We start from the raw sequence: 25937 nt of genomic DNA on the forward strand, positions 1-25937 counted from the left end.
CGCCGGGTGAACCAGCCACCCCCTCCGGAGTCCTCACAGGCACGGCAGGCCGGGGCTGCAATAGGGAGCTCACTGCCTGTCCCCAACAGGGCTTAAGTGGCTCTGCTTAATTAAATCTTTAATCTTTAAAATTTAAAATTTCTTTTTTTTTTTTTTTAAGCCCCCTTCAGAGAATTAATCCCTGGAATAGTGGGGGGAGGGTGACCGGCCCACCGGTAAGCTCTCCCCCAGCCTACCGGGACACACTAGTCCAGTAAAGTCAAGGGCAATGCCCTCTATGCCTGCCCACCAACTTGCCTTCACGCTGCGCTGATACAAAAGACCCCCCAATCAATCAAACATACTTTTTTTTTTTTTTTTTTTTACATGAAAAATCCGAAAGACGGAAGAAACCAGTTGATCTAGTCAGCGAACACGCAAACAGGTAGATTCCCAGACAAACAAACCTAACCAGGACAGGACCGCAGGTTATGCCTCTCAATCTGCTGGAGTCAGAGAAAATACTGAAGGATGGCAGGTGGCACCCCAGTATATCTAGGGGGTGCGTTCAGTTTTTCTCTCTGACTCCATCTGCTGGAGGGGAGGCATAACCCAGCAGTCTGGACTGATCCTGGTACGTTAAGGGAACCTGCTGTTAGAAAAGGTCTGTGAACAGGAGCACCATAGGCAGAGACAGATTAGGCCCGAAGCAGAGGAGGAAACAGCAGCGGTCACTTCAGAGAGATGTGCTGCTAGCCCAAGCAGGAGCAGCACTCTGTCAGCGACAGCTAGTACCTCCTCCTCCTCCACTTCAGTACGCCAAAGCCATGTTGCCCCTAAAAAAATCATCTCTTCTTGCACGGGCTAGAGCAAAAGCAGCTGGAAAGAAGGACTGTCAGCCCACCCAAGCAAAGGAGACACCAGCATAAATTAATTAATTCATTAATTGATTTATTTAACGCTTTTTTATACTGAAGTTCGTTTGCGCATCACATCGGTTTACAGTAAATAGATTAGAGGCGTGAAAGGAAATTACATCTTAACCAATTGAATAACTTCAAAGAGTTTTGGGGCAGGAAAGATATAGTATAGGAACGAGGGAGATAGGGATGGTAGCAGAATGCAGACAATAGGAACATGTAATTATAATTTTCATAACTTGAGAGCTAAACAAGTTAAAGAGAAAACAACCAATTTAACTAATGGCTTGAGGGGGGTTAAGCTCTTGTGGGTCTGGGTGCAAGTGTGTGTGTGAGAGTTATTGGTAGGCTTGGTTAAATAGCCAGGTTTTCATCTTCTTTTTGAGGTTTTGCATGTTTGTTTCCAGCCTTAGGTCAAGGGGCATTGTCTCACAGAGCCCACAGAGGATATGGAGACAGATACGCAATTTAAAGCCTTGCAGCAGCTCCAACTGCCTTATATGCTCCAGATAATATCAGCATGTGTACCTGATCTCAACCGCTGTGACTGCCTGTCCAGCCGTTATGTCACTACAAGGGCCTGACCTCAACCGCTGTGCCTCTCTGACCACTGTCCAGCCCTTACATCACTACATGGGCCTGACCCCAACCACTGTGCCTGCCTGTCCAGCCTTTAATTCACTGACCTCAAATGCTGTGCCTGGCCTTCCACTTTCCAGCCCTTTCGTCACTACAAGGGCCTAACCTCAACCACTGTGCCTGTCTATCCAGCACGTGTCACTACAAGGGCCTGACATCAACCAACGTACCGGTCTGTCCAGCCCTTATGTCACTACAAGGGCCTGACCTCAACCACAGTGCCTGCCTGTCCACTGTCAAGCCCTTAAGTCACTACAAGGCCTGACATCAACCGCTGTGCCTACCTGTCCAGCTCTTACGCCACTACAAGGGCCTGACCTCAACCACTGGGCATGCCTGTCCAGACCTTAAGTCACTACAAGGGCCTGACCTCAACCACATACCTCTCTGTCCACTGTCAAGCCCTTACATCACTACAATGGCCTGACCTCAACCGCTGTGACTGCCTGTTCAGCCGTTATGTCACTATAAGGGCCTGACCTCAACCGCTGTGCCTCTCTGTCCACTGTCCAGCCCTTACATCACTACAAGGGCATGACCGCAACCACATGCCTCTCTGTCCACTGTCAAGCCCTTACGTCTCTATAAGGGCCTGACATCAACCGCTGTGCCTGCCTGTCCAGCTCTTATGCCACTACAAGGGCCTGACCTCAACCGCTGTGCTTGCCTGTCCAGCTCTTATGTCACTACAAGGGCCTGACCTCAACTGCTGTACCTGTCTGTCCACTGTCCAGCCCTTATGTCTCTATAAGGACCTGACCTCAACTGCTGTGCCTGCCTGTCCAGCCCTTATGTCACTATAAGGGACTGACCTCAACCACTGTGCCTGCCTGTCCAGCACGTGTCACTACAAGGGCCTGACCTCAACAGCTGTGCCTCTCTGTCCACTGTCCAGCCCTTACATCACTACAAGGGCCTGATCTCAAATGCTGTGCCTGTCTGTCCACTTTCCAGCCCTTACATCACTACAAGGCCTGACCTCAACCACTGTGCCTGCCTGTCCAGCCCTTAAGTCACTATAAGGGCCTGACCTCAACCGCTGTACCTGTCTGCCTACTGTCCAGCCCTTATGTCTCTATAAGGGCCAGACCTCAACTGCTGTGCCTGCCTGTCCAGCCATTTCATCACTACAAGGACTTGACCTCAACCACTGTGCCTGTCTGTCCAGCCCTTATGTCACTACAAAGGCCTGACCTCAACCGAGGTACCTGACTGAGGGAATCCTGGTTAATTTATTTTTTTTTTTGCTAAAATTCAGCGGGTCGCCATGTCTGATCTGAGGTCATAGTCAGAGAGGAAAAGGAGGTAGCGCCGGCTCCTTTTCTGCATTCTGTCTGGGGATGGCGTTGAGGCCTCGAAAGCTGTGTTCTTCATCGATGCACAAGCCAAGTGATCCACTGCTAAGAGTCGCAGATCCATAAGTTTTTTGCCCTGCCTTGCAAAGTATGGCAGCAGTAATAATCCGAATGACGAAGAGCTGGAACAAGTTCATCTTCCTTGTGGTGCCCTTCCGTCAACTCCAGGGAGCCCTGTCCTTCACAAAGGAAAGAGAACTCTCCCCGCGGCTCGCCTGTCTCTTAGTACCCACTGACCCATATTGATCTGTTGTTCACATGGAATCCTTCTCTGCCTCGAACTTCAAAGTTCTCATTTGTATATCTGCTATGTCCCCTAGATTTTCAGACCAGCGAGAGCTCACTAGACATCAACGGAGCAACCACACTTTCCAAGGCTCGGGCCCCACCTCTCGGGATGAACCCATTCCAGGGAGCTCTGTCCTTCACAAAGGAAAGAGAACTCACCCCGCGGCTCAACTACCTCTTAGTACCCACTGACCCATGTTGAACTGCTGTTCACATGGACACCTTCTCCACATCGGCCTTCAAAGTTCTCGTTCATATATCTGCTATATCCTACAGATTTTCAAAGACCAGCGAGAGCTCACTAGATGCCAAGGGAACCACCACTCTTTCCAAGGTCTGGGCCCCACTCATGGGCAAACCCATTCCAGGAAGTTCTGTCCATCACAAAGGAAAGAGAACTCTCCCCGTGGCTCGCCTATCTCTTAGTACCCGCTGACCCATGTTGAACTGCTGTTCACATGGAACACTTCTCCACCTCAGCCTTCAAAGTTCTTGTTCGTATATCTGCTATGTCCTCCAGATTTTCAAAGACCAGCGAGAGCTCACGAGACAGCAACAGAACCGCCACACTTTCCAAGACTCGGGCCCCACTCTTGGGGTGAACCCATTCCAGGGACCTCTGTCTGCCACAAAGGAAAGAGAATTCTCCCCGTGGCTTGCCTATCTCTTATTACCCACTGAACCATGTTGAACTGCTGTTCACATGGAACCCTCCTCTGCCTTGGCATTCAAAGTTCTCGTTCGTATATATGCTATGTCCCCCAGATTTTCAAAGACCAGCAAGAGCTCACTAGATGCCAATGGAACCGCCACACTTTTGAAGGCTTGGGCCCCACTATGAGGGCGAATCCATTCCAGGGAGCTCTGTCCGTCACAAAGGAAAGATAACGCTCCCCGTGGCTCACCTATCTCTTACTACCTGCTGACCCATGTTGAACTGCTTCCACTCTGCCAGCCTGTCTTGCCCCTATCAACACCACAGTGACCTGACTAGCTCCACTCTGCCAGCCTGTTGTGCACCTATCAACACCACAGCAACCTGACTATATCCACTCTGCCAGCCTGTCTTGACCCTATCAAAACCACAGGGTCCAGACTTCCTCCTCTCTGCAAGCCTGTCTTGCCCCTGTCAACATCACAGCGACCTGACTACCTCCGCTCTTCCAGCCTGTCTTGCACCTATCAACACCACAGAGATTAGACTACCTCCACTCTGCCGGCCTGTCTTGCAGCTATCAACACCACAGTGACCTGACTACCTCCACTCTGCCAGCCTGTCTTGCACCTATCAACTAGGGGTGTGCATTCGTTTTCGCCGTATTGGCAATCCGCAACGTATATTACACTATTCGTAGTATTCATGGGGAAGCGAAATGTATCGCGATTCCCCACGAATACACAAATCTTCCCCCGAATTATACGGCCACCTAAATAAAAATTTAAACAAACCCCCCACCCTCCTGAACCCTCCCAAGACTTACCAAAACTCCCTGGTGGTCCAGCAGGAGGTACAGGAACAACCTCTGCACTCACACCCTCGGTGCCGGTTTCATCATGGTACCAATAGTCTTTGTCACAGGGGCTACCGGTGCCATTGGTCAGCCCCTGTCACATGGCCATTGGCGCCATCTCATGCTCCTACCATGTGACAGGGGCTGACCAATGGCACCGGTAGCCCCTGTGACATAGTATGGGTAAAGGCTATCGGCGCCATTTTGAGTAGTGGCATCGGACGGCCAGAGTGCAGGAGGTCGCTCCGGGACCCCCGTTGGACTCCCCAGGGACCTTTGGCCAGCTTGGGGGGGCCTCCTGACCCCCACAAGACTTGCCAAAAGTCCAGCGGGGGTCAGGGAGCGACCTCCTGCACGCCGGCCGATGCCAGTACTCAAAATGGCGCCGATCGCCTTTGCCCTCACTATGTCACAGGTACCGATGGTCAGCCCCTGTGACATAGTGAGGGCAAAGGCGATCTGCGCCATTTTGAATACTGGCAGCAGATCACCTTTGCCCTCACTATGTCATAGAGGCTGCCCGTCGGTACCTGTGACATAGTGAGGGCAAAGGCGGTCGGCACCATTTTGATTACTGGCATCGGACGGCCGGCGTGCAGGAGGTCGCTCCTGGACCCCCGCTGGACTTTTGGCAAGTCTTGTGGGGGTCAGGAGGTCCCCCCCCAAGCTGGCCAAAAGTCCCTGGGGGTCTCGGAGGGACCTCCTGCACTCAGGCCGTCCGATGCCACTATTCAAAATGGCGCCGATAGCCTTTGCCCATACTATGTCACAGGGGCTACCGGTGCCATTGGTCAGCCCCTGTTACATGGTAGGAGCACAAGATGGCACCGATGGCCATGTGACAGGGGCTGACCAATGGCACCGGTAGCCCCTGTGACAAAGGCTATCGGTGCCATGATGAAATCGACACCGAGGGTGTGAGGGCAGGGGATGGCTCCCGGACCCCCCGCTGGACCACCAGGGAGTTTTGGTAAGTCTTGGGGGGGTCAGGAGGGTGGGGGGCTGTAGTTAATTTGAATTTTAGCTGGCACACGAATAGAAATCGCCGTATTAACGCATCGGGGCGCCATACGGCCAAATGCAACATATCTGGTCCCCGACGAATCCGAATCACGAATGCAACGTATGGCGTCCCTCTGCACATCTCTACTATCAAAACCACAGGGACCTGACTACCTCCACTCTGCCAGCGTGTGTTGTCCCTATCAAAACCACAGCGACCTGACCTCCTCCGCTCTGCCAGCCTGTTTTACACCTGTCAAATCACTGCGACCTGACTACCTCCACTCTGCCAGCGTGTGTTGTCCCCATCAAAACCACAGCGACCTGACTACCTCAGCTCTGCCAGCCTGTCTAGCTCCTATCAAAACCACAGCGACCTGACTACCTCCGTTCTGCCAGTCTGTCTTGCCCCTATCAACTTTCTGCCACTCTGCTTTGCTGCCATACAACAGATGATTCACTCAACTCCTTGTGGTTTTCTGGCCACTCTCATGGTTCCTCAGTGTGTTGGTGCTAGTCTTTCTGCTTGCTATGTTCCCCCTTCATTGTGCTGTAGGATGTCGATGCCACTTGTCTTGCCGCTTTGCCTGTTGTGCTGCCTTCGAGGGTTCATGCATCTGTTATTGGTGCTCTCTTTTGAAGCTGTGGTGTGTTTTTGATGTTCTCGCTGCTGCTTTGCACCTCTGTTAAAGCACTCTTGCCACTTCTGGTACCCCTTTGCACCTTTAAGGTGCCTTAGGCTATTCATGCCAGTTTGGTGCCAGTTTGCCACAGTCTAAGAGCCTTGGAGCTCTTTTCATGTTCTGATGATTGTTCCCCATAATTTTCATCTGAATTGATAAGAAAACCCCAATTCTAAAACCAAAAATAGGCTGCAAATACTTCCCCCATTGACTTTAATGGCAAACGAGAAACAAATGAAACTAATAAACGAATAGTTATTTTTGCTATGAAACTAATGAAACAAATTGGGGTATCAACGAAATGAAAAAATGAACCGAAACACATTTTTTTCTTCTTCACAACCCTTGTAACCAGGTGGAATACTTAATCTCTTGAAAATATTATGGCCCAGAAGAAAATTCCTTGGAGCCTTCTATTAATACACTAGATCCCTGTCTTCTGAACGAGCTCCACTAACAATATCTCTTGAAACCAAAACCCTGGACCTCAAGGAGGGGGCCTAAGAGGGGGGTACTGTTGTGTTCGTAGCTCATGGGAAATCCCCGCAAGCCATGCTATTTACCCCAATGCAGCATCTTTGTAGCAGGATGTCACCATCACTGTCAGCACAACAGGATGCTCCCCACCCCTCTAGCATGTGTGCATGCTGATGCTGAACTTTTTAAAGGGCCCGCGGTGGAAAATCCCCCTTGGTACCCTTCGATGATGCCATCATCCTGTTCCTATTTAAGGCCACCTCAGATGCCCGCCCCATGCCTCAGCAGCAGGTCCAGCCACATTGTAGTGCATGTTGCTAGCCTGATCCTTCCTTGTCTGCCCAGCCTCACCCAGTTCCTGCTCTGCCTTCCACACTTCTAGCCCCTCAGATGGATACCTGGTGTTAACCCTTGCTTGAATCCTCATCTTACCTGATAGCTGCCTGTCACTGACCACTGCCTGGATCATCATCTTGTCTGATAGCTGCCTGCCTCTGACCTCTTTCTAGACTCTCTTCTTGACTGTTATCTACCCCCCTTTAACTCTAATATATGATCATATCAAGAACAGAGATAACTGTTCAATCACTGTAAAAGAAAATTATTTTTCTGTTTAATTTATTAATATCTTGTATCAGTTTTGTTATTATCTTCAATACCTACACACTGAGTGTACCAATATTTTTTAAAATGTTTAGAGTGCCATCTAGAAAAACGTTTTTGGAGAAAGTAGAAGGTTTCATATATAGAGTAGGCGTCCTTGCACCAATTTGTTGCAAATTATAATCATTAACCTCCTACCGCCTCCATGTTCATTTTTTTTTTAAATTTTTTTGAACGTTTTAGTGTTAAAGTCCCAAGACTATCATGACATCCATCGTGTTGTTGCCTCTAATATCTTCAAATGATGGTAAACTTGTAGCTTGAAATTTAAAGAGTATGATCATCTCAATTTCAAGTTACAAGTTTACCATCATTTGAGTACATTAGAGCCAACAACACGATGGATGTCATGATAGTCTTCGAACTTTAACACTAAAACGTTAAAAAAAAAAAAATGAACACGGAGGCGGTAGGAGGTTAATGATTATAATTTGCATTGCAATAAATTGGTGCAGGGACGCCTACACTATATATGAAAGCTACTTTCTCCAAAAAAAATTTTCTAGATGGCACTCTACACATTTTAAAAAATATTGGTCCACTCAGTGTGTAGGTATTGAAGATAATAACAAAACTGATACAAGATATTACTAAATTAAATAGAAAAATAATTTTCATTTACAGTGATAGAACAGTTATCTCTGTTCTTGATATGATCATATATTAGTGGATCCCTGTTTTCTGTGGTGTTTATATATAGTTTGGTCCCCTTTAACTCTAGCCTGACCTGGACTCCACCAACTTGCCTAATCCCAGAGACACTCGCCTAAGTTCTGCCGACCCTGGAGCCCAAAGGCTCAGCCCGAGGGGAGCGAGGTCTGGTATAGGTGAAGCCTCACTCCAATCTCTGCCTCACCAGGGTCTGCCTGCTGGCAGTGAGAACCTGCAGGGCCCCTCCCCACAGGCTGAGCCAATCTCACTCCAGTCCAAGGGTCCGCAGGTATAACAGTAAAATTCTTACAAGGTAAACGCTATGATCAGTGACTTACAGGTCGATACAGTACAGTGCGCTCCGGAGCGCACTGTCAGCCTGCTGTGGACGCGTGTTTTCCCTTACCCCTTATTCAGTAAGGGGAGGAAAACGCACGTCCAACCCGCGGCACCTAATAGCGCCCTCAACATGCAAATGCATGTTGATGGCCCTATTAGGTAAGCGCAGGATACAGAAAGTAAAATGTGCAGCCAAGCCGCACATTTTACTTTCAGAAATTAGCGCCGACCTTAATTTCTTCCGGCGCCAGGAAAGTGCACAGAAAAGCAGTAAAAACTGCTTTTCTGTGCACCCTCCGACTTAATATCAAAGCGATATTAAGTCGGAGGTCCTGAAAGTAAAATAAAGTAAAAAAAAATAAAAATTTGAATTCGGCCTGCGGCTGTCGGGCCGAAAACCGGACGCTCAATTTTGCCGGCGTCCGGTTTCCGAGCCCGTGGCTGTCAGCGGGCTCGAGAACCGACGCCGGCAAAATTGAGCGTCGGCTGTCAAACCCGCTGACAGCCGCCGCTCCTGTCAAAAAGGAGGCGCTAGGGACGCGCTAGTGTCCCTAGCGCCTCCTTTTCCCCGTTTTCACCGCGTCACCTCATTTGCATTCTGTGTCGCGCGCACCGGCGAAGGGCTGGTGCGCGCGCCGGGAGAGCGGACGTTCGTCCGCTCTCCCGCGGTCTTTCAGTATCGAGCTGTTAGAAAGGTATTTGGGATGTGCATTTTTTTTAAACAAATGAGTAACATGCAACAAATGTGACAATTTTTCCTCCCAAAACAAATGGAGGGTGCCCACAAATATAAACATCAATTTGTATTTCATCTTTTTGTTTCCCATTAAATACTATGGCCCATTGAAAAGTGTTATAGTGAGACTGGTAACTACAGCAACCAAGTCATGATTACGTGAGGCCATAGACTGGACAGAGCCAAGGTGGGAGAAGTAGGCAAGTAGACAGGACAGAAAATCAATCATGGTGAAGCTTTTTTTTTTAAACTAGGCTATAGCATGCATCTGGATTTAATGTTGCTGACACTGCAAAGTCTGAGCATAAACAAAGAAAGTCCATTTTCTCTGTTAGATTTCACAGGGAAATGTCTTTTCAGGAGCTCTCTTAGACCGAAAGAAAAGGTTTAAAAAAGGAAAAAGAAGAATTTTGGCATTGGCAAAGTGCTTTTGGTTATCTTCGCAGCTGTAGTCATGGGGTAGATTTTAAAAGGTGCGCACATGTATGCCCTGGGGCTGAAGTAAGTTGTGTGCGCCCCCATACAGTGGCAAATGGCCATCCCCGCACCTCCCTGTCTACTAAATAAACCACATCCCCAAAGAGTGGTGAGAGAGAGAGAGAGAGAGAGAGAGACACTAGCTATAAGACTCTCACACTAGGTAGGTATTTATACCTCTATAGCAGGAACACCTAGGTACTCGAGGCGAGGTTTTGGTAGTAGTGTAGGGGTTATGGGGCACTTTTTCATGCAGGGTGAGATGTAGGAACAGAGCACAACCCTCTTGTGAAGATTTGATGACCTTCGGAGTGAGGAAACTCACACAAAGCTGAGATTTGTACAATCTTCTCTCAACCTAGCTTGATGGACTCTCTAACTAGCAAGATATATTTAGTGGTGCAGTTGCACTGCTGAATATACCCAGCTATCTTTAAATTAGCCAGATACTGTATGGATATCTGGCTAATTTTAGGACAGGTCAACAGCATGACCAGAGTTAGCTGATTATCAGAGATAGCCAGTTAACTGTTAGAGATCTGACACTTTGCATATCTCCCACTGCAAGAGGGGCACTTTCAGCTCAGGGTGGGTTTTGGGTGGGGGAGGGTGTTACATTGAGCACATAGGTCTGTAGACCCTTGTAACATTTACATTGGGAGATATATATAGAGTGTCAGATTCTCTCTCTAAAAGAGTCTCTCTCTCCCGACATGCATAAAGCCTGCACACAAACACGCGGCAGAGATAATTTAAATCATACGCGTCTGTTTGCACGCACACTAAAATTTGAGCATTTCTTTGCTTGTGTGGCCCAAATCACGCGTTTAAGGGTGCACGCATACTCCTTTTAAAATTTAGCAGTTAGCCATTTAGATAGATCATTTTTCAATTATTCATCTAAATGGCTTTTGGATATCGACCTCTTTAGTTAAGAATTTGTCCTTGAAGGATCCTTCATGAGTGCACAGAAAGATGAATGTCATGTGCCATTCCAGAATGTTGAGAGCACTATTTGCGACTGAAAAGTTTTTTTCAATGGGATTACACAAATGTTTTATTTAAAAAGTAACGGTTAAAAAATACAACCTACCATCCCATTTTATAAATCTATGAAACGTTGGCCTATGTATGAGCTTGTTTTTTCACTTGTTTATGAAATTACATAGATGAATATAAAATATAGGACTTCCTTGGACTCTTTATCTTAAAAATGGACAAGAAGCACAAGTGTGCAAAAAAGTCAGCCAGGCACATTCGTTCTTTGGCAGACTCAGTCATCATCTGTAGGAGGAGGGGTGAGATTGTCCATTAAGATCATAGTGTACCAGGCAATCACACTGTCCACCCTGCTATACAGATATGAATCCTAGGTGCTATACTGCAATTAACTCAGGCACCTTGAGCAATTCCTTCAGTGCTCCCTGAGATCCATCTGCAATATACGGTGGCAAGACAGGATCTTCAACAGAGGAGTCCTGGAAAAGTGCAAGCTTCTAGTGCTGAGGGAATGGTAGTTGAAAGGTCATCTTCGTTGGGCAGGTCAAGTCATAAGGGCATCAGAATATCCAAATGCATGCTCTGTGGCCACCTGAAAAGTGAGCATGGATCACAGGGAAGAACACACTTCAGATTCAAGGACAGAGTGAGAGGTGATGCATGCAGATGCAATGCAGACATAGAGAGGTTATAGGTACATTGACAGGTGAGGCACACAGCCAGAAGCAATTCTATCACCTGAAGCATTTCACATTCAAGTGGGCATTTCTGATGTGCCTGATTACATGTTTGTCAGATTGTCAAAGATGATCTTGCAAGCCGAACATGATCGGTCAACATGGACTACGTCGTCACACTCGGAGCTGGGATTAGAACTGAGAAAAAGGAAGATAGAGCGACTCCCCCACGGTCACAAGGAGACTGGGCCATCCCTCAGAAGGAGGGAACGGCAGGAATAAAGATGATGCCCCTGGCTCTGGCCATCCTAATTCAGCAACTCCCAGCTGTGCCAACTTCAGCTGCTTCCATGAACAAGCAGTGTATTAGAGGCCCCCAGTATCACCAGCAGCCTCTCCTCTTCCCCTCCCAGGTTCAGCTCTCCCCCTGGCCTCTGCTCCCAAGGGAACTGACCCCAGTATGGCTTTTCACCCCTCTTTTAGCACAGGTTTTTTGGCACTAACTTAACCCCGATATGTAATAGGGATTTTAGTGTAAAAAAAAAAAAGTCCATGAAACAGGAAATAAAGAACCGTGGCAGGATTAGCAAGCCGTGCCGTCAGTCCATAGCAGAGGATTTCTAATATATATACTGTATGTATTCTGTATAATCCCTAAAATTATTCAAATGATCAAGCAGGGAGAGGTGGGAGTGTGTAGCATTCATGGCGGTCCAGATTTCAATTACCCCAATAGAGATTTTAAATTACCTCAATACTGACTGTCTTCTAACCAGTTTGTAATCCACGAAAGGACATCGCCTCCTATCCCATAACTTTTTACTTTTCCTAGAAGCCTCTCATGAGGGACTTTGTCAAATGCCTTCTGAAAATCCAAATACACTACATCTACCGGTTCACCTTTATCCACATGTTTATTAACTCCTTCAAAAAAATGAAGCAGATTTGTTAGGCAAGACTTCCCTTGGGTAAATCCGTGTTGACTGTGTTCCATTAAACCATGTCTTTCTATATGCTCTACGATTTTGATCTTGAGAATAGTTTCCACTATTTTTCCCGGCACTGAAGTCAGGCTCGCTGGTCTGTAGTTACCCGGATCGCTCCTGGAGCCTTTTTTAAATATTGGGGATACATTGGCCACCCTCCAGTCTTCAGGTACAATGGATGATTTCAATGACAGGTTTCAAATTTTAACTAACAGATCAGAAATTTCATTTTTGAGTTCCTTCAGTACCCTAGGATGCATACCATCTGGTCCAGGTGATTTGCTACTCTTTAGTTTGTCAATCTGGCCAACTACATCTTCCAGGTTCACAAGCGGATTGTGATACATTACAGGATGACCTTGCAAGACTAGAAGATTTGGCATCCAAATGGCAGATGAAATTTAATGTGGACAACTGCAAGGTGTTGCATATAGGGAAAAATAACCCTTGCTGTAGTTACACGATATTAGTTTCCATATTAGGAGCTACCACCCAGGAAAAAGATCTAGGCATCATAGTGGATAATACTTTAAAATCGTCGGCTCAGTGTGCTGCAGCAGTCAAAAAAGCAAATAGAATGTTAGGAATTATTAGGAAGGGAATGGTTAATAAAAAGGAAAATGTCATAATGCCTCTATATCGCTCCATGGTGAGACCGCATCTGGAATACTGTGCACAATTCTGGTCGCCGCATCTCAAAAAAGATATAATTGCGATGGAGAAGGTACAGAGAAGGGCAACCAAAATGATAAAGGGGATGGAACAGCTCCCCTATGAGGAAAGGCTGAAGAGGTTAGTGCTGTTCAGCTTGGAGAAGAGACGGCTGAGGGGGGATATGATAGAGGTCTTAAAGATCATGTTAGAAATAGGATACTGGGCTTGATGGACCCTTGGTCTGACCCAGCCTGGCAATTTCTTATGTTCTTATGTTCTTAAGCCTTGCCTCTTTATTACACAAATATACATAAATGACTAGGGTCAGTCATAACCTCGGCTTTTTTATCATGCCTCATCGGCTCCAGCATAACTTCTCTCTTCACTCATTACCCCTTCATATATAATCATAGGTCCTTTCATTTTCAATCTTTCCATATTTTTATTGCATTTAAAGCCAAAGGAAGAGTGACCACGTCTCTCAGTCTGTCACTGAGAGTTGCCCGTGTTTGGGAATCTTTCCTGCTTCAGGTCAGGGATTCAGTGGCACTGTGTTTTAGAACTTTTTAAGTTATAGTACGGATTTTGAGTTAATGGCATGCACAGTGTCTGGCGAGTACAGAAAGCTGTTCAGCACACGTTTTCCTCCCTTCTATTTCCATGTGAATAGCTTCCTGCATCCCATGGGGGGCCTCTGTTTTTAATGCGCACATTCATTAAAACCAGCACTAAGATGTAACCCTGATTTTAGCCTGGGATTTATTACGCTGGCCCCCACATGATCACCACCTGCTGGCAGGAGGAGTCAGAGAGCAGCACTTCTTAACTTTATCTGTCCTCTTCCTCTGGTTTTGATCTGAAGCCGGAACCACATGCAGCTCCGCAGTCTCGCAGGACCTGCTGCTCCCCGGCAGAAGAGGCGGCGGAGGAGGCAGATGCAGGCAAGAACTGCCGCTCTCTGCTGACTCCTTCTGCTGCTGGGAGGGGATGGCACAGGGTGGCAGGGCTGAGTGAGAGACGGTGATTGCACAGGAGGTGGGTAGGGACAGGACAGAGATAACTGTGCCAGGGGAGGGGTGAGAGGAAGTGAGTTGATGATTGTTCTTTGGGGGTTTGGTAATGAGAGAGAAAACTTGATTGTGCTGGAGGAGGGTGAGGAGAGAATTATTGGGTTGGAGGGCTGGGGGAGGGAGAGATGATGATTTTGCCTCCAGAAGAAATGTTGATGATGGTGTAATGGGCATGGGGAGAGAGAGAGAGGTGAGAGCAGGGCAGGGCAGGCATGAGGAAGATAGGAGAAGTAGAGCTGGAAGGGAAGGCTTGAGGCGGGAGGGCAGAGAGAACAGAAGTTAGACAGGGCATAGAAGAGATGGGGAGAAGAGAGGGTAAGGAGGGGGAGAGAAGGCATGAGGTGGGAGAGGGCAGGATTCTCTGCTTTATTTCTGTGCTAGCTCAGCTGCAGGAAGCATCAAATTATTGGATTCAAGCAAGTGGTGAGTGAATGAAAGGTTGACTTTGGAAACTCTTTTGTGTGCTCGTGTAAGGTAATTGAAATAGGAAATATGAGTCTTTAATTATGAAAGATACATGAATGGACAGTAGCTGGAGTTCAAGCCTGCTCACAAGTTTCAGACCTGTGCTAGTTCAACCCGTTATGTCTCTGCGGCTGCTACCACGAGTCCAACAGATGCACTTGCATTGCTCTGTTGAATATCTGTTATAATGCAGTAAATTACCTGGTTTTGAGCACATTGCTCCAAGATGGTGAGACGTAGAAGTGAAGGGGCTTTCAGAGAAGGAGAGGCACTGGGACAGATGATTCTCCTGGCCGGTACATGCGATGGGCATGGAATTCCGTCCCTCAGAGGAGACGTTTAGCAAGCTCAGGAAAGTGGCACCTCTAAGTTGCCTGCAGGCTACTTCAGCAACTCTTCTATCCACAGAATCACCTTCTGAAGACACGCGCTGCCAGGTATGGTTGAAATAGACCTCCAAGGCCCCATCACAGCAGCTGTTTCCATCCACAAATCTCACACCTGAGATAACTGAGCAGAAGAGAGAGAGAGAGAAAGCCTCTTAATGCAAAATAAATCTTCCCTTGTCTGACTTAGGCAAGTTGATCTGAAGCAGCAGTGCTAGCACACACAGACTCCGGGAATCCAATCTGCAGATAAGAGATTAAAAAGCCTTAACATCACCCTTTACCCTCTTAGGGGCCGATGCAATACAAGCGTGCTCACATGAGCGCACTGTTTAACCCGCTGTCGGACACGGGTTAAATAGGTGCTAATCCACCTCCTAATGCAATAGGGGGATTAGCGCCTATTTAACGCGCCTCCGATACGCAGTGAATGAGATAGCGCTCATCACATGCAAATGCATGCGAATGAGCCTATTACTCATTCACTCTGCACGCAAAAAGATAAATGTGCGTCTCAGATGCACATTTATCTTTTTTTGCGTGCAGAGTGAATGAGATAGCGCTCATCACATGCAAATGCATGCGAATGAGCCTATTACTCGTTCACTTTGAACGCAAAAAGATAAATGTGCGTCTCAGTCGCACATTTATCGCTCAGATATTAACTCCTGCCTGGAGCAGGCGTTAATACCTGAGCACATGTAAAAGAAGTACAGAAAAGCCTCCTTCCTAGCTCGACTCCCAATTTACCTATTGCATGGCGCCCCCCTTGCAGGCGCCATGCCTGCGTTAAGAAAGCGGGCGCTGAAAAGCCAGCGCCCGCTTTCCGCGAAAATTATTGCCTTGGCCCCTTAACGGCTCAGGTCTTTCTTCCTGAGAAGACATCAGCGCTTAGGAGGCCCGATGCAATACGAGCACTTGGAAAACGGGCCCTCGTGTCGAGCGCCTATTTTCCTAACGCGCGCCCATCCACCCCCTCCCGGGCACGCAATTCAAAATGTTAAAGAGGTGCCGCACTAAAAAGGATGCGCTAGGGATCAGTCGTGTGTCCCTAGCGCGTCACCGGGCACCCAGGACACGTGGCTAGAAAAACGGGAGAGAAAAACAGACATGCGATGTACGAGCATCCCTTTTTCTAGTGCGTCTAAAACGTGCACTATATTGCATCAGCCTCTTAGAGATTGTGAGAGCTCTTTCTTCTGGGCAGATCCCACTATTATTTCTCTAAATAAAGAATGCAGAGGGGGACCGATGTATTGATTGTCACCAGAGTTACATGCAGGCCTCACACTGATACACGTAAAGAACGAATACAGCACAGACAGCTGAAGAGCAGATCTTCCCAAGAAATACATGAAGACAATGGGAAAACTGACAATACTTCACTCTTCAGAAGAGGTCATGTGGTGTGATGCAAGGGTAGGGATGAGTTCCTGACCAGCTCAGGGACCCCACTCCGCCAATTGCCAAAAAAAAGGGTCTAAAATAAGACTTTGCTGGGAAACAAATAAGCGGAACGTGCTAGACATGAAGGTGCTGCGAGTGTATGCGCTACTAATGTGGTAAACGCTTACAGCTTCAAAAACACCAAGGAAAGATAAAGATCAGCAGAGATCAGTGGTGGGAAAAATGTCAGATGCCACAAGAAACCTGTCTTCAGCGACAACATCTGAAACTAGTATGAATATAGTAGCGAACGCTGTGGTACTAGCGCTGGAGGAAAAGTTTTTTAAAATTGATGCACAATGTTATGAAGCTTATGCCCTACTTACTGAGATGACTCACTGATACACGTAAGCATGAATACGGCACAGAGAGCTGGAGCAGATCTTCATCAGAGCCCCATGCAGGCATCACACTGATACACATAAAGCATGAATACAGCAGAGAGAGCTGATGAAGAATGGGGGTATGCTTGGAGGAAAAGCCAGGTTTTGAGTTTCTTTTTGAAAGTAGGTGTGGAGGTTTCTGTACGTAGGTCAAGAGGCATAGAGTTCCAGAGGGAGGGGCCTGCAAGGGAAAGGGCTCTATTGGTGGTGGAGATGAGTCTAGTGGATTTTATGGAGGGAGGGATAAGGGTTCCACGGAGGGAAGCACGGGTGGGTTTAGCCAGTTGCAGTGTTCGTTAGTAATACTTTTGTGGATGAGGGTGAGGGTCTTGTAAATAATTCGTGAGTGAATGGGAAGCCAGTGGAGATCAATGAGGGTGGGAGTGATGTGGTCTTTCTTATTGACATTGGAGAGGATGCGTGCAGTAGCGTTTTGGAGGAGTTGTAGAGGTTTGATGTGGGTGGAAGGGAGTCCAAGTAGGAGAGCGTTACAGTAGTCAATTTTCGAAAAAATTATGGATTGGAGTACCGTGCGGAAATCGGAAAAGTAGAGTAGGGGTTTGAGTTTGAGGGTTTGAAGTTTGAAATAGCAGCTGCTAAGGATAGATTTGATGTATGGTTTGAAGGTTAGTTGGTTATCAAGTATAACACCCAGGTTTCTTGTGTCGGACAGAAAGTTGAGGGAATGGAGAGTGGAGAGAGTGGGTGTGGCTGCATGTCTAGAGGAGACGAGGAGGAGTTCAGTTTTTTGCGGATTGAGGGCTAGGTGCATGTCAGTGAGGAGCTGGTTTATGGAGGCGAGAATGGTATTCCAGTTTTGGAGTGCAGTGAGAACAGAGTTTTTGAAAGGGATGAGGATTTGCACATCATCCGCATAGATGAAGTGTGTGATCCCAAGGTTGGAGAGGAGGTTTGTGAGGGCGAGCATGTAAATGTTAAATAAGGTGGAAGAGAGGGAGGATCCTTGGGGAACGCCACAGTCGAGATTAACAGGGAGGGATGTAAAATTGTCGGTGAGGACTGTGTAGGTACGGTTTTGGAGGAAGGACTTTATCCAAGAAAGAGCAGTACCTGAAATTCCTATACTGATGAGAGTTTGATGAGGATGTTGTGATTTACGGTGTCGAAGGCGGCGGAAATGTCTAGCATGGCAATGAGGTAGGAGTTACCGGCATCCATTCCTTTGAGGATTGTGTCTGTAAGGGAAAGGAGTAGGGATTCCGTACTGAGGTGTTTGCGGAAACCATATTGTGTGGGTAGGAGTATGTTGGATTCTTCTAGGTAGTCAGAGAGACGGGAGTTTACTAGTTTCTCAATGACTTTGGAGAGGAAAGGGAGGTTGGAGATAGGAAGGAGGTTAGATAGATTGGAGGGATCAAGGGAGGGTTTTTTAAGGATGGGTTTGACCACAGCTTGTTTCAGGGAGTTAGGGACCAGGCCGTGCTCCAGGGAGCAGTTCACGATTTTGGAGAGTGTGGTGGCTATTGTTTTAGGAATAGCGAGAAGAAGTTTAGTTCGGATGGTTTCCGAGGGGTGGGAGGAAGGTCTCATCTTTTTTAAGATGTTCTCTATTTCTAGAGTTGAGGAGAGTTCAAACGAAGCGAGGATGGTGGGTGTATGTGGGGTGGGAGGGGTTATGCTGTTGGGGTTCTTGGTATTAGGGGTGAACTTGGCAGTGATGTTGGATATTTTGTTCTTAAAGAAGAGGGCAATTTCATTGCATCGGGTCTGTGTGGAGGGGACTTGGGGTGTAGACGTGTTAGGTTTGGTAAGATTTGAGACTAGGGTAAATAGTGCCTTTGGGTTGAATTGGAGGTGGTGAATTTTCTTAGCATAATATTCTTTTTTGGTTGTTTGAATGGCATTTCTATATGTGTGCATGAGTTGGTAATAGATGGTTTTTGTGGCAGGAGAGGGGTGTTTGCGCCAGTGTCTTTCAGCTGCTCTAAGCTGGATTTTTTGGGATTTGAGCGTATGGGTATACCACGGTTTTTTGGATGATTTGGTTTGTGTGATTGTTTTTTGAATGATTGGGCATAGGTTGTTAGCGATTTTTTGGGTAGTTTCTGTCCAGGAGGATATGGCGCTGTCTGCTGTCTCCAGGTCTATGTGATTAGGGATGTTGGAGCAAGCCGTTGCAAGGGTGTCTAGGGGGCAGGTTTTACGAAGTTGGAAGGATTTAGGCTGAGAGGGAGAGGAGATGGATGGGGTTTGTAGAGAAAGGGTTGTATTGATAATGGAGTGGTCAGACCAGGGGACAGGGAGGCATGTAGGGGGGTGGATGACGTTGATGAGTGAGTTAGTGAAAATAAGGTCGAGGGTATGACCGGCTTTGTGGGTTGGGGATTGAATAAGTTGGGTGAGGCCCATTGCGTCTAAGGATGAGATGAAGGCTTCGCATGGTGGGGATTGTGGAGTGGAATCGACATGGAGATTAAAATCACCAAGGATAATCGTGGGGATGTCGGGGGAGAGAGAGGCGGTGAGGAATTCGATGAGGGGGGAGGGGTCTTTTTCTAGTAGACCAGGAAGGGTATAGATAAGGCAGATTTGTAGAGATTGCGATTTGAAAAAGCCTACTTCGTATTGATTGGGAATGTTGCAGGGTTGTGAGGTGAGTTTGAATTCTCTTTTAGCTATGAGGAGAAGGCCCCCTCCTCTTTTCTTTTTGCGGGGAATAGAGAAAATGTCATAGGTTTCAGTAGGCAGTTGGTTAATGAGGGGTGTGTCACAGGGTTTAAACCATGTTTCAGTTATTGCAAAAATTTCTGGTTTGGAGTCAGTTAAAATGTCATGGAGAAGGTGAGTTTTTTGCTTCAGGGATTGGGCGTTAATGAGTAGGAGAGAAATGAGGGAGAGGGTGAGGGCTTGAGAGTTAGGAGATATGGGGATGGGGGTCAGGTGCCTTTTTTGGGTGTTGTGTTGGCTGTAGGGGGGGAGGGATAGCTTTGAGGGGTATCTGAAAAGGTAATTGGGGGGGGGGCAGAGGTAAGTGTGTGGAGGCATTATTGGGAGGGGGGCTAGTAGTTTGTATTGGGGAGAGAGGCAGGTTGTACGATACGGGCACAGTAAAGCAATTGAACAGGTTAATGCAATTGAAAATAGATGACTGCAAGTGATCAGAGAGATGCGGTTGAGCAGAGTAGTGCTGTTGAAACAGCTGAATGCAATTGAACAGATAAATGCAGTTGAACAGAAGGATGTAAGTGAACGGATGAAAGCAGTTGGTCAGATGAGTACCAGTGAACAGAGAAATGCAATAGTACAGTGTGGGTAGGCAATTAGGTAGAGTAGGTTATGCGATGCGGATACTGTAAAGTCATTTCCCCGAGATAGTCATTTGATGGAGACACACTTACGTATTATACGCTTGAGGTGAAGGTAACGTGTGTTGGAGGTTTTATCTGGAGGAGCGGTCTATGTCCTGTCTTTAGAGAGCGTGGTTCTCTTGGGGCGAGTTCTTGTTTCCGAGCTGACAGGTGCGGCGGCTCCAGGCAGGATGCTCTTGGCTTTAGTCACCTTGCTGGGTACAGGTTGGGAGGTATGAGAGGATGCTGCTTGGGATGAGCGAGGGGCGAAACAAAGGGGCAGGCCCCTTTGTCGCGCTCCTTCGTGCGTGCGATGCTCGGCGCCTAGCAGAGGGCCGTTTAAAGCCCAGCGGGGCTGGCTCTGATTGGTGGCCGCTGGGTGGTGGGCGGGCCTCGGCGCGGTTTCTTTTTCTCTTTTGTAGGTTCTGCCGGAGCGGTCGCCCGATCGGGGCCAAGACCGTCTGGGCGGGGGTTAAATTAACTGACCTTCCCCCGACGGGGCTTGGCGCCGATCGCGCAGGCCTTCCCCGATGCGGCGATCCAGCGAGGATTGAAGACACGATACACGATTGATACACGTAAAGCATACACGATACACGTAAAGCATACACAATACACGATTGATACACGTAAAGCATGAATACAGCACAGACAGCTGAAGAGCAGTTCTTCATCCGAGCCTCATGCAGGCATCACACTGATACACGTAAGCATGAATACGCACAGAGAGCTGAAGAGCAGATCTTCATCAGAGCCCCATGCAGGCATCACACCGATACACGTAAGCATGAATACAGCACAGAGAGCAGATCTTCATCAGAGCCCCATGCAGGCATCACACTGATACTCGTAAGCATGAATACAGCAGAGAGAGCTGATCTTCATCAGAGCCCCATGCAGGCATCACACTGATACACGTAAGCATGAATACAGCACAGAGAGCTGATCTTCATCAGAGCCTCATGCAGGCATCACACTGATACTCGTAAGCATGAATACAGCACAGAGAGCTGAAGAGCAGATCTTCATCAGAGCCTCATGCAGGCATCACACTGATACTCGTAAGCATGAATACAGCACAGAGAGCAGATCTTCATCAGAGCCTCATGCAGGCATCACACTGATACACGTAAGTATGAATACGGCACAGAGAGCTGATCTTCATCAGAGCCTCATGCAGGCATCACACTGATACACGTAAGCATGAATACGGCACAGAGAGCTGATCTTCATCAGAGCCTCATGCAGGCATCACACTGATACACGTAAGCATGAATACAGCACAGAGAGCAGATCTTCATCAGAGCCCTATGCAGGCATCACACTGATACTCGTAAGCATGAATACAGCACAGATAGCTGATCTTCATCAGAGCCCCATGCAGGCATCACACTGATACTCGTAAGCATGAATACAGCAGAGAGAGCTGAAGAGCAGATCTTCATCAGAGCCCTATGCAGGCATCACACTGATACTCGTAAGCATGAATACAGCACAGAGAGCTGATCTTCATCAGAGCCCCATGCAGGCATCACACTGATACTCGTAAGCATGAATACAGCACAGAGAGCTGAAGAGCAGATCTTCATCAGAGCCTCATGCAGGCATCACACTGATACTCGTAAGCATGAATACAGCACAGAGAGCAGATCTTCATCAGAGCCTCATGCAGGCATCACACTGATACACGTAAGTATGAATACGGCACAGAGAGCTGATCTTCATCAGAGCCTCATGCAGGCATCACACTGATACACGTAAGCATGAATACGGCACAGAGAGCTGATCTTCATCAGAGCCTCATGCAGGCATCACACTGATACACGTAAGCATGAATACAGCACAGAGAGCAGATCTTCATCAGAGCCCTATGCAGGCATCACACTGATACTCGTAAGCATGAATACAGCACAGATAGCTGATCTTCATCAGAGCCCCATGCAGGCATCACACTGATACTCGTAAGCATGAATACAGCAGAGAGAGCTGAAGAGCAGATCTTCATCAGAGCCCTATGCAGGCATCACACTGATACTCGTAAGCATGAATACAGCACAGAGAGCTGATCTTCATCAGAGCCCCATGCAGGCATCACACTGATACACGTAAGCATGAATACAGCACAGAGAGCAGATCTTCATCAGAGCCCCATGCAGGCATCACACTGATACTCGTAAGCATGAATACAGCAGAGAGAGCTGATCTTCATCAGAGCCCCATGCAGGCATCACACTGATACACGTAAGCGTGAATACGCACAGAGAGCAGATCTTCATCAGAGCCCCATGCAGGCATCACACTGATACACGTAAGCATGAATACAGCAGAGAGAGCTGATCTTCATCAGAGCCCCATGCAGGCATCACACTGATACACGTAAGCATGAATACAGCACAGAGAGCAGATCTTCATCAGAGCCCCATGCAGGCATCACACTGATACTCGTAAGCATGAATACAGCAGAGAGAGCTGATCTTCATCAGAGCCCCATGCAGGCATCACACTGATACACGTAAGCATGAATACAGCACAGAGAGCTGATCTTCATCAGAGCCTCATGCAGGCATCACACTGATACTCGTAAGCATGAATACAGCACAGAGAGCTGAAGAGCAGATCTTCATCAGAGCCTCATGCAGGCATCACACTGATACTCGTAAGCATGAATACAGCACAGAGAGCAGATCTTCATCAGAGCCTCATGCAGGCATCACACTGATACACGTAAGTATGAATACGGCACAGAGAGCTGATCTTCATCAGAGCCTCATGCAGGCATCACACTGATACACGTAAGCATGAATACGGCACAGAGAGCTGATCTTCATCAGAGCCTCATGCAGGCATCACACTGATACACGTAAGCATGAATACAGCACAGAGAGCAGATCTTCATCAGAGCCCTATGCAGGCATCACACTGATACTCGTAAGCATGAATACAGCACAGATAGCTGATCTTCATCAGAGCCCCATGCAGGCATCACACTGATACTCGTAAGCATGAATACAGCAGAGAGAGCTGAAGAGCAGATCTTCATCAGAGCCCTATGCAGGCATCACACTGATACTCGTAAGCATGAATACAGCACAGAGAGCTGATCTTCATCAGAGCCCCATGCAGGCATCACACTGATACTCGTAAGCATGAATACAGCACAGAGAGCTGAAGAGCAGATCTTCATCAGAGCCTCATGCAGGCATCACACTGATACTCGTAAGCATGAATACAGCACAGAGAGCAGATCTTCATCAGAGCCTCATGCAGGCATCACACTGATACACGTAAGCATGAATACGGCACAGAGAGCTGATCTTCATCAGAGCCTCATGCAGGCATCACACTGATACACGTAAGCATGAATACGGCACAGAGAGCTGATCTTCATCAGAGCCTCATGCAGGCATCACACTGATACACGTAAGCATGAATACAGCACAGAGAGCAGATCTTCATCAGAGCCCTATGCAGGCATCACACTGATACTCGTAAGCATGAATACAGCACAGATAGCTGATCTTCATCAGAGCCCCATGCAGGCATCACACTGATACTCGTAAGCATGAATACAGCAGAGAGAGCTGAAGAGCAGATCTTCATCAGAGCCCTATGCAGGCATCACACTGATACTCGTAAGCATGAATACAGCACAGAGAGCTGATCTTCATCAGAGCCCCATGCAGGCATCACACTGATACACGTAAGCATGAATACGGCACAGAGAGCTGAAGAGCAGTTCTTCATCAGAGCCCCATGCAGGCATCACACTGATACACATAAGCATGAATACAGCACAGAGAGCAGATCTTCATCAGAGCCCCATGCAGGCATCACACTGATACTCGTAAGCATGAATACAGCAGAGAGAGCTGATCTTCATCAGAGCCCCATGCAGGCATCACACTGATACACGTAAGCGTGAATACGCACAGAGAGCAGATCTTCATCAGAGCCCCATGCAGGCATCACACTGATACACGTAAGCATGAATACAGCAGAGAGAGCTGATCTTCATCAGAGCCCCATGCAGGCATCACACTGATACACGTAAGCGTGAATACAGCAGAGAGAGCTGATCTTCATCAGAGCCCCATGCAGGCATCACACTGATACTCATAAGCATGAATACAGCACAGACAGCTGATCTTCATCAGAGCCCGGTCCGGAACGGCCCCCTCAATAGAATCGTGTTGTCTTCAGCTGGCGCCATTTTTCAAAATGGCCGCCGCAAAATGGCGGCGGCCATAGACAAAAACGATTCGACGGAGGAGGTCGTTCCAGACCCCCGCTGGACTTTTGGCAAGTCTTGTGGGGGTCAGGAGGCCCCCCCAAGCTGGCCAAAAGTTTCCTGGGAGTCCAGCGGGGTTCCGGGAGCGATTTCTTGCCGCGAATCGTTTTCGTACGGAAAATGGCGCCGGCAGGAGATCGAGTGCAGGAGGTCATTCAGCGTGGGTTCCGGACCGCCGCTGAACGACCTCCTGCACTCGATCTCCTGCCGGCGCCATTTTCCGTACGAAAACGATTCGCGGCAAGAAATCGCTCCCGGAACCCCGCTGGACTCCCAGGAAACTTTTGGCCAGCTTGGGGGGGCCTCCTGACCCCCACAAGACTTGCCAAAAGTCCAGCGGGGGTCCGGAACGACCTCCTCCGTCGAATCGTTTTTGTCTATGGCCGCCGCCATTTTGCGGCAGCCATTTTGAAAAATGGCGCCGTCTGAAGACAACACGATTGTATTGAGGGGGCCGTTCCGGACCGCCGCCGTTCTGGACCACCGCCGGATCCCCAGGTAATTTAAAGCATTGGGGAGGGGGTTCGGGGGGGTGGGGGATTTAATTTAAAGGGTCGGGGGTGGGTTTTAGGGGGTTTTAGTGTGCCGGTTTTCCTGCCCTCCCCCTTCCCCCGATTTACGATTTTTTAACGATAAATCGGGGGAATTGGTATTGTATCGTGGCCCTAACGATTTAAAATATATCGGACGATATTTTAAATCGTCAAAAAACGATTCACATCCCTAATATTAACTGCTGAGCTGCCAGGGCTCAGAGCATGCAGGCAGTGTGTGTCTTATGTGGACTCTGCAGGCCTGGGACTGGCTGTGGCCTGGGATCTGTGAGTGCAGGGAGAAGTAATGCAGGGGCTGGGGAGATATTAACTGCTGAGCTGCCAGGGCTCAGTGCATGCAGGCAGTGAGTGTCTTATGTGGACTCTGCAGGCCTGGGATTGTCTCTGGCCTGCAATCTGAGTGCAGGGAGAAGTTGCTTCAGGTGCTGGGATGGCAGGGTTATTTCCAGAAAGAGAAGTGCCCTGTCTCAGGGAGAGCAGAGCAGGGAAGTGATCCAAACCTGTGGAGGAGGGGGAACCACAAACTGATAGGTGAGCTGATTCTGCCACTGAAGGTGAAGGGGTCTGAACGCTTCAACCTGACAAAGGACTTCATGTACCAGAATTCCCTGCTTCATGACGGGTTTACTTACAGTCTGCAATACAGCTGTAATTAGGACATTGAGAAACTCTCTGTCAGCACATTGCACATTTTCATTTTTTTTGGCTTCGCTGTTCTTATTCTCTGATAAGCTTTCACTGCTGTAACCTAGATTAGAACAATGGATGTATTATGTGATGGGCTGTATTACTGCAGACTCGCGAATTCCTTTCCAGAACTGCAAGTCCCAGCAGCCTCTCCTGCAGAACATGGGAGAAGTTTCACGAAAGTTCCAGGGTGTCTAGGGAGGGGGTCAGTAGCCCCTTCAGCCGGAATATGCTCGCTCAGCAATGCTTAGAACGCATGTGTAAAAGATAAGAACTGTAAAGTGCATAAGAGTCTGCTCCTGGAGGGGAGGGGC

General features: G+C 47.9%; 1 protein-coding gene across 1 annotated transcript in view; it reads right to left on the minus strand.

Moving 5' to 3' along the window:
* Nucleotides 1–25937, minus strand: part of LOC115081286 (deleted in malignant brain tumors 1 protein-like) — a 163181-nt gene that overhangs the window by 57527 nt on the left and 79717 nt on the right. Inside the window, exon 2 of the mRNA XM_029585780.1 lies at nucleotides 14773–15081. Coding sequence (XP_029441640.1) covers nucleotides 14773–15081 — 309 coding nt within the window. The remainder of the gene's footprint in view (nucleotides 1–14772; nucleotides 15082–25937) is intronic.

The sequence above is a fragment of the Rhinatrema bivittatum genome, unplaced genomic scaffold (genome assembly GCF_901001135.1).
Source record: "Rhinatrema bivittatum unplaced genomic scaffold, aRhiBiv1.1, whole genome shotgun sequence".
Taxonomy (NCBI): Eukaryota; Metazoa; Chordata; class Amphibia; order Gymnophiona; family Rhinatrematidae; genus Rhinatrema; species Rhinatrema bivittatum.